Below are 16,218 nucleotides of genomic sequence, written 5' to 3'. Positions count from 1 at the left end.
ATTCAGTCAGTTAAGCGTCTGCCTTTGGCTCAGGTTGTGATCCCAGGGTCCTGGGATGGAGTCCCATGTTATGTTCCCTGCTCAGCATGGAGTCTGCGTCTCCCTCTGCCCTTCCCCTCACTGGTGCTTTCTCTCTCTCTCTCTTTCAAATACATTTTAAAAATCTTAAAAAAAGAAAAAAAGACACAAACTATAAAGCTTACTCAAGAAGAAATAGATAACCCCAGTAATCTTATATCTGTTTTTTAAAATTTGATTTGTAGTTTAATAGTTCCCACAAAGAAAGAAGAAATAAATACCAATTAACTGTACATAAACTCTTAAAGAAAATTGAAAAGGAAGAAATACTCCTTCCTATGAAGCAAGCATTACTCTGATACCAGAATCTGATGAACACATTATAAAAAACTACAGACTAATATCCCCTATGAACATAGATTCAAAACTTCTAAACAAAATTGTAAAAAATCTAATTCCACAATATATAGAAAAGAGTATACACCATGACCAAATAGAGTTTATTCAATTCCAGGAATATTCATGTTTGGTTTATTTTTATTTTTTAAAGTTTTTTTTTTAAAGAATTTATTTATTTATTTGACAGAGAGAGAGAGATCACAAGTAGGCAGAGAGGCAGGCAGAGAGAGAGGGGGAAGCAGGCTCCCAGGTGAGCAGAGAGCCCGATGTAGGGCTCCATCCCAGGACCCTGAGATAACCTGGGCCGAGGCAGATGCTTAACCGACTGAGCCACCCAGGCACTCCCTAAAGTTTTTTTTTTTTTAAAGATTTTATTTATTTATTTGACAGAGAGAGAGAGCACAAGCAGGGGTAGCGGCAGAGAAAGGGAGAAAGCAGACTCCCCGTTGAGCAAGGAGCCTGATGCAGGACTCGATTCCAGGACCCTGGGATCATGACCTGAGCCCAAGGCAGACACTTAACCAACTGAGCCACCCAGGCACCTCTTCATGTTTAGTTTAATGTTTGAAAATCTATCAAAGTAATTTACCATATTAATCATCTCAAAAATAAAGACCATATGATCGTGTCACATAGAAAAAATTTTGACAATACAAAACATTTGTTCCTGATTTTTAAAATCCTTTAGCAAACTAGTAATAGTAGGGAACTTTCTCAACTTGATATGGGACAGTATGAAAAATCTACAGCTAACAACATAATTAATGGAGAAAGACTGAGTGCTTTCCCTCTAAAATCAGGAACAAGACAGTAATGTCTCTTCTCAGGGCACCTGGCTGGCTAAGTCAGTGCAAATCTTGATCTTGGTGTTGTGGGTTTGAGCCCCATGTTCGGTGCAGAAATTACTTAAAAAATAAAATCTTTAGGAGTGCCTAAGTGGCTTAGTCAGTTAAGTGTCTTGATCTCAGCTCAGGTCTTGATTTCAGTTTATTATATGTTAATTATACCTCAAGAAAGCTATTAAACAAATACTTAACATAATGCCTAATGGGGTGCTGGGTGGCTTGGTCCGTTGAGCCTCTGCCTTCGGCTTGGGTCATGGTCTCAGAGTCCTGGGATTGAGCCCCACATCGGGAAGCATGCTCAGTGGGGAGCCTGCTTCTCCCTCTCCCTCTGCCCCTCTCCCCTTGTGCTTGCTTTCTCTCTCTCTGGTGCTCTCTCTTGCTCTCTCTCAAATAAGTGGAGAAAATCTTCTTTAAAATGCCTCATGTTTTAAGTAGAGATTTGCTCAATTTGTCTTCCATCCTGGCTTAAACTGCTTCCAACAGTTTCTGAAGCAGAATGCAAAGTGACGTTTGTTGATCTATGGTTAAGTGTAGTCTTGTGCTCTCCTACACGACTGGCTTGTTAAGTCATCGATGGTGATTTTATTTCTTCCACTAAACTGCAAAATCCTCAAGGTTGGGCCTTGTACCTTGTCCTTTTTTGTATCCTACCACCAAGGCCGGCACTGTGACAGACACAGAACAGTTTAAACAAATACCTTTCGGTGAACCAAGTGCATACGACGCTCTTTGAAAATCTGGGAACAGGGGGACTCAGGACAGAAAATGAAGAATGATTTTCACTATTTTTTATTCTTTTACTTATCTGGAATATAGCATAGAGGACATAGGGAGAAAGACATTGGCACAAAGCTACCCCAAGCCACCACCGGTATCCCTTATGCCCCAGCCGCCTGAGATAGAGCTACAGATTGCCTGCCCCAGAGCTGAATTAGAGAGCTGTGGGTTGAAGGCGGAGGAAGACATACACCAAGGTGAAAGGATTGCCAGCCTGCAAGTCAGCTTCATTTCATTCCCTTGCTGTCTTTATTTTGACCTCTGAGGTGGTGCAGACTGGAAAAGGAAGGAGGAACTCAAGGAGCACATGATATAAAACAATGTCCTTTATTAAACACCCTCAATGAGCCGGTGGTCCCATTTCTGATTATAATGACATTTCTCTCCATGTCCCCCCGCCAAAAGGTGGCAGTAGGAGCTCTACAGCGGAACAGATCAGCAAAAGTGAGAGAGGGAGCTAGAACTATCATCAGAACCTGGGATTCCTGCCTGCAGGGGTGGCGGGAAGGGTGGGGGAGAGACAAGGGCAAACATTATCCACTATAGTGGCCCGTAAAGTTGATGATCTTTGATTTCCGTCGTAGGAACTCTCCATTGCCTGAAGAAATACGTCTGTTGTAGGAGATTATATTGCCCTGACTTTGACCTTTATAGATAATGTGGGCATAGGAGATGACATAGAATATCCAGAAACAGTGCATGAATATACGGGACAGCAAGCCAAACCAGCGCACGACCCTGACCTCTTCAATGACAGAGACATTGTTGGTAAAGATTTGAACTACAATGTTTACGATTTCATAGAAAATGATCCAGATAATATAGAACACTACGCCCCTGTATATTTGGGCATAGACCGAGTATAGGAGGAAGCAGCTGATGATGATGGTCATAAAAGACAGGAAGAAGACAACATTGGAGGTCCAGCAGATAAGGAAGTGCTCTATCAGGAAGGCTGCACTGTTGGTATTAGCCTGATGTTCAATGCAATCTTCGCTCTTTATGTACTTCTGTTCGAAGATGAGGTACATGTCGGTGGCCACGATGGTAAAGACCCCCGATAACACGGTGCCCATCTTGGCCGTCATCCCAAACCAGTGCTGCTGTTTCATGCTGAGACCTCCTGTGAATCCAAACAGGATGCAGGACAGTTCCGGTTCCTGCCGATGTGGTTAGTGATCAGGGTTTCTGCCTCCTGCCCCAAAATTCACCCTGGAAAACCCATAGAGAGAGATACGGAAACCAGGAAATAACAGCTTTGGGAAGACATCAGACTCTAAAATCACTTGGGACTGTGAGTGGGGAGGAGGGAGGATGCAGTCTGGGGCTGGGGGCAAGGAGCGGATAAATGAGAGAAGTGGTTCCCAACCTGGGCTTCCGTTAGAATCAAGGCAAGTACCCACACCCAGGCTCCACCCCAGATCGATGAGAACATTCTCTGAGTTCGACCTAGAAATCGGTATTTTTCAAAACTTCCTAGTGGTTTTCATAGGTAGCCAGGCTTGGAAAACCCGGAGTAGAAAAGGTGGTATAAATTATGCTCTGGGGTACCTCGGTGGCTCAGTGGGTTAAGCCTCTGCCTTCGGCTCAGGTGATGATCTCAGGGTCCTGGGATCAAGTCCTGCATCGGGCTCTCTGCTGGGCGGGGAGCCTGCTTCCTCCTCTCTCTCTGCCTACCTCTCTGCCTACTTGTGATCTCTCTCTGTCAAATAAATAAAATCTTTAAAATAAAAAATTATGCTCTGATCTTTCCTGGGATTCCTTAGGCAACCGGTGCTGCCCCCTGAGGGGGAAAATTGGCTGCACTGGCCAGACCTTGACTGCAGGTCTCTCAAGAGAAAAATCAGCAGCACAATAGCCCTGCCAGTGTGAGGAGTTGATGAAAACAGGTGGGCATCAGCTGGATTTCAGCAATCATTCCTGCACTCCATATCAAAACTTAAAGAATACAAAGAAAGGTTTACTTGAAGGGAAATTTACACCTCAAGGATGGAGTAGCCTAATAATAGAAAAGAAAAAGCAATAATGAGCTGTGTGTACAGCTAAAAGACTTAAGGGGAAAAAAACAACACAACATTAGGAACAACAAAAAAGTGGGAGGAAAAAAAATAGAGTGGAAATCATTGAAAATAGAGAGATTTCTGATTGGGTTATCGGGGCCAACCTGCTGCTTAAAACAACTAAAAATGCTGGATAAAATAGTTTTAAAATATTCTTTTAAAGATTTTATTTATTTATTTGACAGAGATCACAAGTAGGCAGAGAGGCAGGCAGAGAGAGGAAGGGAAGCAGGCTCCCTGCTGAGCAGAGAGCCCGATGTGGGGCTTGAGCCCAGGACCACCCTGGCTGGGATCGTGACCTGAGCCGAAGGCAGAGGCTTTAACCCACTGAGCCACTCAGGTGCCCCTAAAATATTCTTAAAAGCACAGAAGAGCTGGTGAAGGAGGAGGTAGGAAGCCAATCTCGAGGAGACAGGGAGAGGTAAGCAAGCGTGGGAGTCAAGTTTGCTCTGAGGACATGTACCAATCTGAGCAAACTTTGCAGGCGAAGGATGAATGAAATCAAAGCTCAGGGCCCACCGAGGTGGGGAGTCATGAGAAAGCTTCCTTGTATTAGTCATGGCTCCCCAAAGGGCTGTGGTGAAAGGTGAATCAGAAGTAAACCTGACCCACAGCTTTCTCTCAAGAGACTCCAAAAAAGAGAACTTAGTACAACACCGAACTTAAGGAGAGAAACTCTCCTCAGGACACTGAAACCGTAGCTAGCCTTTTTGTCCCTTTGTAGCCCAAATTATATGAAGTATTCAAAAAAGGTTATAAAGGTCACCTGGATGGCTCCGCGTTGGCTAAGGGTCTGGCTCTTGGTTTCTGCTCAGGGTCATGGGATCCAGCCCCACGTGGGACCCCGTGCTCAGTGCTGAGTCTGCTGGTTCCTCTCCCTTCCCCTCCCCCTCTCAAATAAATAAGTAAATTAAAATCTGAAAAAAAAAAAAAAAGCCTTTAAGTTACAAATCTAGTTTAAATTAGGCCTGAACTGGCATTATCTCTAAGTTCCTGGCAGAAGCGAACTCAAATCATCTCTGGAGATCTGTGTCTTTGTGCTGGTCCTCTCAAAGGGAAACCTGCTTCTCCCCTCCCACTCCCCGGGCTTGTGTTCCCTCTCTCACTGTGTCTCTCTCTGCCAAATAAATAAACAAAATCTTAGGAAAAAAAAGATTTTTTAAAAGAGATTTTATTTATTTATTTGACAGATAGAGTGAGAGAGCACAAGTGGGGGAGCAGTAGAGGAGGGAGAGGGAGAAGCAGGCTCCCCACCTAGCAGGGAACACGATGTGGGGCTCAGTCCCAGGACACTGGGATTATGACCCAAGCCAAGGGCAGATGCCTAACCATCTGAGCTATCCAGGCATCCCTACTTAGCATAGTTTTTTTTTTTTTTTAAGGTTCCTCTATGTTGTAGCTTGTATTAGAATTCCCTTTGATCACATTTATATAAATAAAAGGTAATACTGAAAATATATGTGGAAACAGAAAACCATAGAAAATAACCTAGCAGATTTGAAAGAGAACCAGATAGAATTCTTAGAGATGAAAAACTTAAGACCTGAAATTAAAATTTTGGTGGGCATATTTGATAGCAGATTAGACACAGATGAAGTGATAATTAACCAGAAGATAGGTCAGGAGATATTATCTAGACTGTAGTACAGAACGACAAAAAGGTGGAAAATATGTATGAGAAGTTAAGAGATAGGAAGAATATAATAAGATGGTCTGATGAGAGAGAGAGAGGGAGAGAAAATGAGGGAGAGAGAGAAAGAGAAGAAGGAGGAGGAGGAGGAAGGGGAGGAGAAGAGGAAGAAGTAGAAGTAGAAGAAGGACGGGGAGGAGAGGGAGAGGGAGAAGGAAAAGAAAAAGAGGAGGAAGAAGAAGAGAAGGAAGGAGGAAGAGGAAGGGAAAAGAGAGAAGAATAGGATAGCATATTTGAAGAGATAACAGCTAAGTATGATATTGTGATTTATTATAAGAAATACATATTTGGGATGCCTGGGTTTCAGTCGGTTAAGCATCCCACTCTTGGACTCTTGGTTTTGGCTCAAGTCATGATCTCAGGGTTGTGAGATTGAGCCCTGTGTCAGGCTCCATGCTCACTATGGATTCTGCTTAAAATTCTCTGTGCTCTACCCTCCCACAAAAATGATGAATAAATAAATCTTTTTTCTTAAGGATTTTATTTATTTATTTGACAGAGAGAGAGATCACAAATAGGCAGAGAGGCAGGCAGAGAGAGAGGGGGAAGCTGGCTCCCTGCTGAGCAGAGAGCCCAATGCAGGGCTTGATCCCAGGACCCTGAGATCATGACCTGAGCCGAAAGCAGAGGCTTAACCCACTGAGCCACCCAGGCGCCCCAAAATAAATAAATCTTAAAAAAAAAAAGAAATATATATTTGGTCTTCATCCCCAAACCCTTCCTTGGCACTTCCTAAGTGTTGAGAATGATAAAGGTGTCTTTTATTCTGTTCATGAGTCTGCTGCCTCTATCCCTCTCCCCTGCTTGGGCACTGCTCTCTCTCTGTCTCTCAAATAAAATCTTAAAAAAAAGAAAAGTAGTTGATAATCACGTCTTTTTTATTTGTGAAATGTTCTGAAAATGATACATTATTTCAACTAAGTACACCACTATAAGTGATTCTGATTCCTTCTTTGAATATTGACATTTTAAAAAACAGATTTATTTATTTATTTGAGAGAGAGAGAGAGAAGAGAAAGAGAGAACAAGCAGGGTGGGTGGAGGGGTAGAGGGAGAATGAAAAATCTCCACCAGACTCCCCACTGCGTGTGGTGTCTGACACAGGGCTTGATCTCATGACCCTGATATCATTACCTGAGCTGAAATCAAGAGTCACTGACTGAACCACGCACACACCCCTACATTTTTTTTTTTTAAAGTAGGCTCCACACACAGTGGGGCTTGAATTCATGACCCTGAGATCAAGGGTCATATGCTCTACTGACTGAGCCAACTAGGCACCTTGAATATTGACATTTTAAATGCTTTTAAATGAAAGATATCTCCACATTGATTTTTACATGAACTTATACACTAGAAAAATAAAACCATTATTAATATGACAAAATATTGTAAAAGAGTTTACTTTTATCCTTCCACTTCATTTTAACATTATCCTTTTTTAACTGGTTAACATTTATAATGTTTAAAAATATTCTTCATTGTTTAGGCCCTGAACTAAACTTTTTTTTTTTTTAAGATTTTATTTATTTATTTATTTAACAGAGAGAGAGAGAGAGAGCGCACAAGCAGGGGGAACAGCAGGCAGAACAGGCAGAGGGAGAAGCCGGCTTCCCGCTAAACAAGGAGCCCGATGCAGGACTCCATCCCAGGACCCCAGGATCATGACCTGAGCTGAATGCAGCCCCTTAACCACCTGAGCCACCCAGGTGTCCCTGAACTAAACTTTTAAACTTTTATCTTACTTGAGAGAGTCTTATTTGGCAACCTGTGGATCAGTCTAGTTTTTTCTGAGTGGTCTTTATGTAGGGTATCAGCGAGTACATTTCTGGGGGAGCACTGCCCTCCCAGGTTCACAGGATTGGGGGAGCAAGTTAATTAGTCACATTCTGAGCTATCAAGGGTATCCTGAAAATACAAGGGAAGAAACAGATTTACAATTTATAAGGGGAGACATCAAGGTTAAGAACAGCAAATTTTCAAGTCAAATGGTGAAAGTTCAAATCTTGACTTTTCCGTTTACTGTATATTTATTCTCTCCAGGTCTCAACTTCCACATCTTTTTAAAAAAAATTCATTATTATTATTATTTTTTTTAGTAATCTCAGTACCCAACGTGGGGCTTGAACTCACAACCCAGCGATCAACAGTTATATGCTCTTCCAACTGAGCCAGCCAGGCATCCCCAGCTTCTTTAAATTGGTATATTTGTTACTTTTTTTTTAAACTAATTTTACTAGTTTGCATAAAAAAAACCTAACCTAACCTTTACTAGTTTGCATAAAAAACCTTTGCATAAAAACCCTAACACTTAATAGCCTAAGACAACCACTTATTACGCACATGAATTCTGTGGATGAACTTTGGACACAATGTGGGGTTAGCTTACACTGTGTGTGATGAGGAATTTGGACAGGGGACATCCAGGATGACTTAACACCACTAGCAAACTTGAGGGGGCCTCTTCTGAAGACTCATTTACTCACATGTCTGGTAATTGCTGTAGGCTGTCAGTTGGGGGACTGGGTTCCCCTCCATGGGGTCTCTCCATGTGGGCTCATGTAGACTTGTTTTTTTTTTTAAGATTTTATTTATTTATCAGAGAGAGAGAGAGAAAGAGACCACAAGCAGGGGGAGCAGTAGAGGGAGAGGGAGAAGCAGGCTCTTCTCTGAGCAAGGAGGACCATGGAGGGCTTGATCCCAGGACCCTAGGATCATGACCTTGAGCCCAAGGCAGATGCTTAACCAACTGAGCCACCCAGGTGTTCCTATATCACCTTTTCTTAACTGAGCCTTTTAAGTCCCACAGCATAGCTTCTACTGCACTTTATTCTTTGGAGTCACCAAGGCTGGCCTGTATTCAAAAGAAGGGGAATTAAAACCACATTGAGATACCACCTTACACCAGTCAGAATGGCAAAAATTGACAAGGCAGGAAACAACTAATGTTGGCGAGGATGTGGAAAAAGGGGAACCCTCTTACACTGTTGGTGGGAATGCGAGTGGTATAGCCACTCTGGAAAACAGTGTAGAGGTTCCTCAAAAAGTTAAAAATAGAGCTCCTCTATGACCCAGCAATTGCACTACTGGGCATTTACTCCAAAGATACAGATGCAGTGAAAAGAAGGGCCATTTGTACCCCAATGTTCATAGCAGCAATGTCCACAATAGCCAAACTGTGGAAAGAGCCAAGATGCCCTTCAACAGATGAACAGATAAAGAAGATGGACTATCACTCAGCCATCAGAAAGGATGAATACTCAACTTTTGCACTGACATGGACAGAACTGGAGGAGATTATACTAAGTGAAATAAGCCAAGCAGAGAAAGTCAGTTATTATATGGTTTCACTTATCTGTGGAACATGAGGAATAGCATGGAGGACATTAGGAAAAGGATGGGAAAAATGAACGGGGAAACCAGAGGAGGAAATGAACCATGAGAGACTATGGACTCGGGGAAACAAATTGAAGGTTTTATTTATTTATTTTTATTTAAAAAAAGATTTTATTTATTTATTTGACACAGAGAGAGACAGTAAGAGAGGGAACACAAGCAGTGGGAGTGGGAGAGGGAGAAGCAGGCTTCCCACTGAGCAGGGAGCCCGATATGGGGCTCGATTCCAGGACCCCAGGATCATTATCTGAGCCAAAGGCAGACGCTTAACGACTGAGCCACCCAAGTGCCCCAAATTGAAGGTTTTTAGAGGGGAGGGGATGGGGGGATGGGTTAGCCCGGTGATGGGTATTAAGGAGGGCACATATTGCATGGAGCACTGGGTTTATACACAAACAATGAATCATGAAACACACATCAAAAACTAATGATGTACTGTATGGTGACTAACATAACATAATAAAAAAAAAGATTCACGGAACTTAAAAAAAACGTGAACAATTAAAGAAAAAGAAAGAAGGGGAATTAGATTCTGCCTCTTGTGGGAGGAGTGTTAAAGAATTACCCAGGTATGGGGGATTCCAGTTATACCGGGGCTCTTAATACCAATTCTCAGATTTGCCAGATTGCCCAGGGAAGCAAAAGTGATCATAACAAGGAAATATTCACCAGTGATCTAACATCCTTCGCCTCTCCCCCATCCCCCCAACATTCCTCTTGAATGAAACTAAGGGCTCTGTGTGCTAAGCCTATCATCAAATCAAAGTCTTTATGGGTCCACTTCTCTCTGGTAGCCCAATGGAAATAACTGACAACATGAGACAAATCATTTGCAAAGCATGATTGCAAGTCTTGCAGAAAGAGGTGGGATCTTACGGAGCCATTAAAAAGGATGTAGAAAAATTGCTCAAATCCCACAAAACTACTAGCGAATGGATGTGATAGAGTTAGACCAGTTATAACCACGAAAGAAAAAAATCTATAAGCATGTAAGAGGTACTCCAATAGAGAATGGTTTGAGGATGAATACAACTGCTCTGTATTCATACAATGGTGTGTTAAGTGGTCATCAACATGAATGACCATAGCAACGCACAACATTTTGAATGAATCTTAGCAACGTAACATTTAGGGGGAAAAGTACCAAGAGAAGATACAATCAGAAATAGCTATAAAAGGGCACCTGGGCGGCTCAGTTGGTTAGGCGTCTGCCTTCTGCTCAGGTCATGATCCCGGGGTCCTGGCAGTGCTCCCACTCGCCCTATCTCATAAATAAATAAAATTTTTTTAAAGATTTTATTTATTTATTTGACAGACAGAGATCACAAGTAGGCAGAGAGGCAGGCAGAGAGGAGAAAGCAGGCTCCCCAGGACCCTGGGATCATGCATGACCTGAGCCAAAGGCAGAGGCTTTAACCAACTCAGCCACCCAGGTGCCCCGAGGGCACTAATATTCAAAAAGTTAAAAAAAAGTCACAGCTGGACCAATGAGGAATACATCATGAACCAAGGATTATGATAAGTCTGTGATTATATGAGGAATGATAAAAAATACATAAAAGGATAATAACAGCATTTACCTCAAAGTTACTGTGGGGATTAAATGAATTAATATATTTAAAATACTTAGAACAGTGTCTGGAACCTAGTAAGCTTCATAGTGTAAGTATTTTTGCTATCATTGTTTTTTGCTTTATGCCAAAGGGTAACTCCTTTTTACTATGGATATAAAACTAGTATTTATTAAGCAGTGTTGTAGCAGACACCATTAGCTTCGTTCCCAATATCCATTTCCTTCTTTGCTAGTAGAAGTCTGTTTTTGTTTGGGATAGCAATGAACCTAGATACAGGCAAAATATCTGCTTTTCTAGATGCTTGCTTGTAAGGGACACAGTTCTAGCAAACGACATAAAAGCAGAAATCCACTGGGGGGACTAAGAAAACTTGTGCTTTTCCTGATAAAAATGGGTAATGTGGCTGATACCATCTCTACCTACATCCTCCTCTTTCCTTTTCTTTTTTTTTTCTTTCTTTTTTTTTTTTAAGATTTTATTTATTTATTTGACGGGGAGAGAGAAAGAGAGAGATCACAAGTAGGCAGAGACGCAGGCAGAGAGAGAGGAGGAAGCAGGCTCCCCGCCGAGCAGAGAGCCCGATGCAGGGCTCGATCCCAGGACCCTGAGATCATGACCTGGGCCGAAGGCAGAGGCTTAACCCACTGAGCCACCCAGGCGCCCCTCCTTTTCTTTTTATATTTCATTTTATTAAGTAATCTCTACACCCAACTTGGGGCTCAAACTCACGACCCCAAGATCAAGAGCTGTATGTTCTACCAACCAAGCCAGACAGGTGGCCCAATTTCCCTTTTTTTTTTTTTTAACTTGAATATGGTGTGATGCCTAGAGTCTCTGCAGCTTTTTTGTTACTACGAGGCAACAGGAGTGAAGACAAAAGCAGGTTTGCCAGGCATATCAACACTGAAAGAAAGAATCTTTTTGCATTTTATTGCTTACCCCTAAAGTTGAGCATTCTTCTTAGTATTGATAAATGATTTTAAAATCTCTGTTTAAATAAGTCTAGGAAAATTTTTTTATTTTTTTGAAGTAGGCTCCATGCCCAGCATGGAGCTGGGGATGGAGCCCGATGTGGCGCTTGAACTCAAGACCCTGAAATCAAGATCTGAGCTGAAATCAAGAGTCAGAAACTTACCTGACTGAGCAACCCAGACACCGCAAAAATCATTCTGATGAGTAGAAAATAAAAATTCAAAGTGATACGAAAGCTTTGAGGCATAATTTAATTCACAGTATCGTTCCCTCTAGTGGTACCTAAAATAACAGTACATCTTACAGTTGATGGGATTTTAGATTTACTCAGTGACGGTAAGAATTTTCTATTTTTGATTCCTCTCATTGTTGGACTTCTGATCCCAGCGGAAGACATTGTTACTAGCTCCTTTCAGCTGGATCTCTTGCATTATTGGATTGGGGGGAGGAAAATAACAGTGACAAGGAGCACCTTTATTTTTTCATTTTTATTTTTTTTAAAGACTTTACCTATTTATTTGACAGACAGAGATCACAAGTAGGCAGAGAGGCAGGCAGAGAGAAAGGAGGGGAAGCAGGCTCCCTGATGAGCAGAGAGCCCGATGCAGGACTCGATCCCAGGACCCTGAGATCATGACCTGAGCCGAAGGCAGAGGTTTTAACCCACTGAGCCACCCAGGCGCCCTTTCTCTGCTTGACTTATTTCGCTCAGCATAATCTCCTCCAGTCCCACCCATGTTGATACAAAAGTTGGGTGTTCATCCTTTCTGATGGAGGTGTAATATCCCATTGTATATATGAACCACATATTCTTTATCCATTCGTCTGTTGAAGGGCATCTTGGCTCTTTCCACAGTCTGGTGACTGTGGCCATTGCTGCTATGAACATTGGGGTACATATGGCCCTTATTTTCACTACATCTGTATCTTTGCAGTAAATACCCAGTAGTGCAATTGCAGGGTCATAGGATAGCTCTATTTTTAATTTCTTAAGGAATCTCCACACTGTTTTCCAAAGAGGCTGCACTAACTTGCATTCCCACCAACAGTGTAAGAGGGCTCCCCTTTCTCCACATCCTCTCCAACACTTGTTTACTGTCTTGTTAATTTTTTCAGCTGCATTCAATCTGTCACACACTTGAACCCCGGAGGGAATTATGGGGAAGGGGCTCCACAAGGGTATAAATAGCAGGAGGCAGGGATTATTTTTTAAAATTTAATTTAGTTTAATTTAAATTAAATTAACATAATGTGTATTATTAATTTCAGAGGTAGAGTTCAGTGACTCATCAGTTGTATAGAACACCCAGTGCTCATTACAGTACGTGCCCTCCTTAATGCCCATCACCCAGTTACCCCATCCACCCACCCACCTCCCCTCCAGCAACCCTCAGTTTGTTCCCTATAGTTGAGAGTCTTCTGTGGTTTGTCTCCCTCTCTGATTTCCTCTTGTTTTATTTATCACTCCCTTCCCCTGTGATCCTCTGTTTTGTTTCTTAAATTCCACATATGAGTGAAGTCATATGATAATTGTCTTTCTCTGATTGACTTATTTTGCTTAGCATAATACCCTCTAGTTCCATCCACGTTGTTGCAAATTGTAAGATTTCGATTTTTTGATGGCTGAGTAATATTTCATTAAATAAATATATATATCAATCACATCTTCTTTATCCATTCATCTGTTGATGGAGATCTGGGCTCTTTCCATAGTTTGGCTATTGTGGACATTGCTGCTATAAACATTGGGGTACAGGTGCCCCTTCGGATCACTATGTTTGTATTCTTTGGGTAAATACCTAGTATTGTAATTGCTGGGTTATAAAGTAGCTCTATTTTTAACTTTATGAGGACCCTCCACACTGTTTTCCAGAGTGGCTGTACCAGCTTGTACCAGCAGTGTAAGACGGTTCCCCTTTTTCTGCATCCTTGTCAACATTGTTGTTTCCTGACTTGTTAATTTTAGCCATTCTGACTAGTATGAGGTGATATCTCATTGTGGTTTTAATTTGTATTTCCCTGATGCCAAGTGATGTTGAACATTTTTTCACGTGTCTGTTGACCATTTGTGTGTCTTCTTTGGAGAAATGTCTGTTCATGTCTTCTGCCCATTTCTTGATCAGATCATTTGTTGAGTTTGGTAAGTTCTTTGTAGATTTTGGATACTAGCCCTTTATCTGATGAGACATTTGCAAATACCTTCTCCTATTCCTTTGGTTGTCTTTTGGTCTTGTTGACTGTTTCCTTTGCTCTGCAAAAGCTTTTTATCCTGATGAAGTCCCAATAGTTCATTTTTGCCTTTGTTTCCCTGGCCTTTGGAGACGTGTCTAGCAAGAAGTTGCTGCAGCCGAGGTCACAGGTGTTGCTGCCTTGGTTCTCCTCCAGGGTTTTGATAGATTCCTGTCTCACATTTAGGTCTTTCATCCATTTTGAGTCTATTTTTGTGTATGACATGAGAAAATGGTCCAGTTTCATTCTTCTACATGTGGCTGTCCAATTTTCCCAATACCCTTTGTTGAAGAGACCGTCTTTTCTTCCACTGGATATTCTTTCATGCTCTGTTGAAGATTAGTTGACCATAAAGTTGAGGGTCCACTTCTGGGTTCTCCATTCTATTCCATTGATCTATGTGTCTGCTTTTGTGCTAGTACCATAATGTCTTAATAATTACAACTTTGTAATAGAGCTTGAGGTCTAGAATTGTGATGCCACCAGCTTTGGTTTTCTTTTTCAACATTCCTCTGGCTATTTGGGGTCTTTTCTGGTTCCATACTAATTTTAGGATTATTTGTTTCAGTTCTGTGAAAAGTGATGATGGTATTTTGATAGAGATTACACTGAATGTGTAGATTGCTCTGGGTAACATAGACATCTTAACAATATTTTTTCTTCTAATCTATGAGTATAGAATGTTTTCCCATTTCTTTGTGTCTTCCTCAATTTCTTTCCTAAGTGTTCTATAGTTTTTAGGGTACAGATCCTTTACCTCTTTGGTTAGGTTTATTCCTAGGTATTTTATTGTTTTTGGTACAATTGTAAATGGGATTGAATCCTTAATTTCTTTTCTTCTGTCTCATTGTTAGTGTATAGAAATGCAACTGATTTCTGTGCATTGATTTTATATCCTGCCATGTTGCTGAATTCCTGTATGTGTTCTAGCAATTTTTGTGTGGAATCTTTTGGGTTTTCCACAAAGAATATCATGTCATCTGTGAAAAGTAAGAGTTTGACAACTTCTTTACTGATTTCGATGAGGAAGCAGGGATTACTGAGGGCCAACTTGGAGTGCCTGCCACAACTGTGTATGTGTGTGTGTTTGAAAAGCATCAAGTTAAAACAAGACAGTAAACAATTACAAAAATACTAGATATAAACAAAATACCAAATGATTATTACTAACTCACTCTTCCACCAAAATATGTATGCATACTTGTTTTAGGACATATTTGCCATCATTTGTAATCTCTAAACATGGGGCTTGAAATCATGACCCTGAGATCAAGACTCACATACTCTACTGAGTGAGCTGCCAGGTGCCCCATAATTTGGTATTATTATTTATTATTTTTTAATTTTTTAATTTTTTGTTATTATTATTTAAATTTTTAACTTATTCTTTCCATTCAATCTATATAGTAGATATTATAGTAGGTGAAAATTCCTATTTAAAATTTTTTACTCTTCAGGTTGAATATTGTAAAAGTATTCATTAAGCATTTTTATTACTTTTTACAAGTTATTTATGTCCTTTACCTAATACTTTCATGTACTAAGAAGCTATTTTTAAAAATTTGTATGAATTCTTTTTTTTTATAAAGATTTTATTTATTTATTTGACAGAGATCACAAGTAGGCAGAGAGGCAGGCAGAGAGAGGAGGAAGCAGGCTCCCTGCTGAGCAGAAAAGCCCAATGCGGGGCTCGATCCCAGGACCTTGAGATCATGACCGGAGCTGAAGATAGAGGCTTTAACCCACTGAGCCACCCAGGACCTCTGTATGAATTCTTTATATAATAAAGGTATTACTCTTTGTTAAAAAAGAAAATACAGAGGTGGCCATGTAGGTGGTGGGTGGTTGTTGAGACCCAGCAATCTCCAGTGGTAGAGCTGCGGGAGGGGAGTAGGACCTCAAGATGCATGTCTGGGTATCGTATCTGGGGAGGAATGAGGCCTCAAGAACTAAGAAGTCCCCCCTTTAGCAAATTTGAGTCAGGCTCCGGAGTCCTCTTTCTCTGTCATTGTTAAAATTTTATTTGTTTTATTACTTATTTTAGAGAGAAAGAGAGAGGGCAAGAGGGAGGAGGAAAGTGGGAGAGAGGGAGAAAGAATCTCAAGAAGACTCCACGCATGCCAAGTGCAGAGCCCAACTCAGGACTCACTCATGACCCTGAGATCATGACCTGAACTGAAACCAAGAATGAGACTCAACCAACAGAGCCACTCAGGCTCCCCTTCCTGAGTCCTCTTTTTAACTAGGCCCTGACCTTA

At 41.3% G+C, this 16,218-nt stretch overlaps 2 protein-coding genes across 2 annotated transcripts in view; both read right to left on the bottom strand.

Annotated features, from left to right (window-relative positions):
• The window catches only part of TMEM217B (transmembrane protein 217B), a 35,493-nt gene that overhangs the window by 4,194 nt on the left and 15,081 nt on the right, over positions 1-16,218 (bottom strand). The window lies entirely within an intron of this gene.
• Positions 2,371-16,218, bottom strand: part of TMEM217 (transmembrane protein 217) — a 28,928-nt gene continuing 15,080 nt past the window's right edge. The window contains exon 2 of the mRNA XM_047734388.1: positions 2,371-3,162. Within this exon, the coding sequence (XP_047590344.1) occupies positions 2,573-3,151 (579 nt within the window). The 5' untranslated portion in view covers positions 3,152-3,162 and the 3' untranslated portion in view covers positions 2,371-2,572. The remainder of the gene's footprint in view (positions 3,163-16,218) is intronic.

Source organism: Lutra lutra, chromosome 6, assembly GCF_902655055.1.
Source record: "Lutra lutra chromosome 6, mLutLut1.2, whole genome shotgun sequence".
Classification (NCBI taxonomy): Eukaryota; Metazoa; Chordata; class Mammalia; order Carnivora; family Mustelidae; genus Lutra; species Lutra lutra.
Note: the sequence above shows the minus strand (reverse complement) of the source record. Positions and strands in the feature narration are given on the sequence as shown.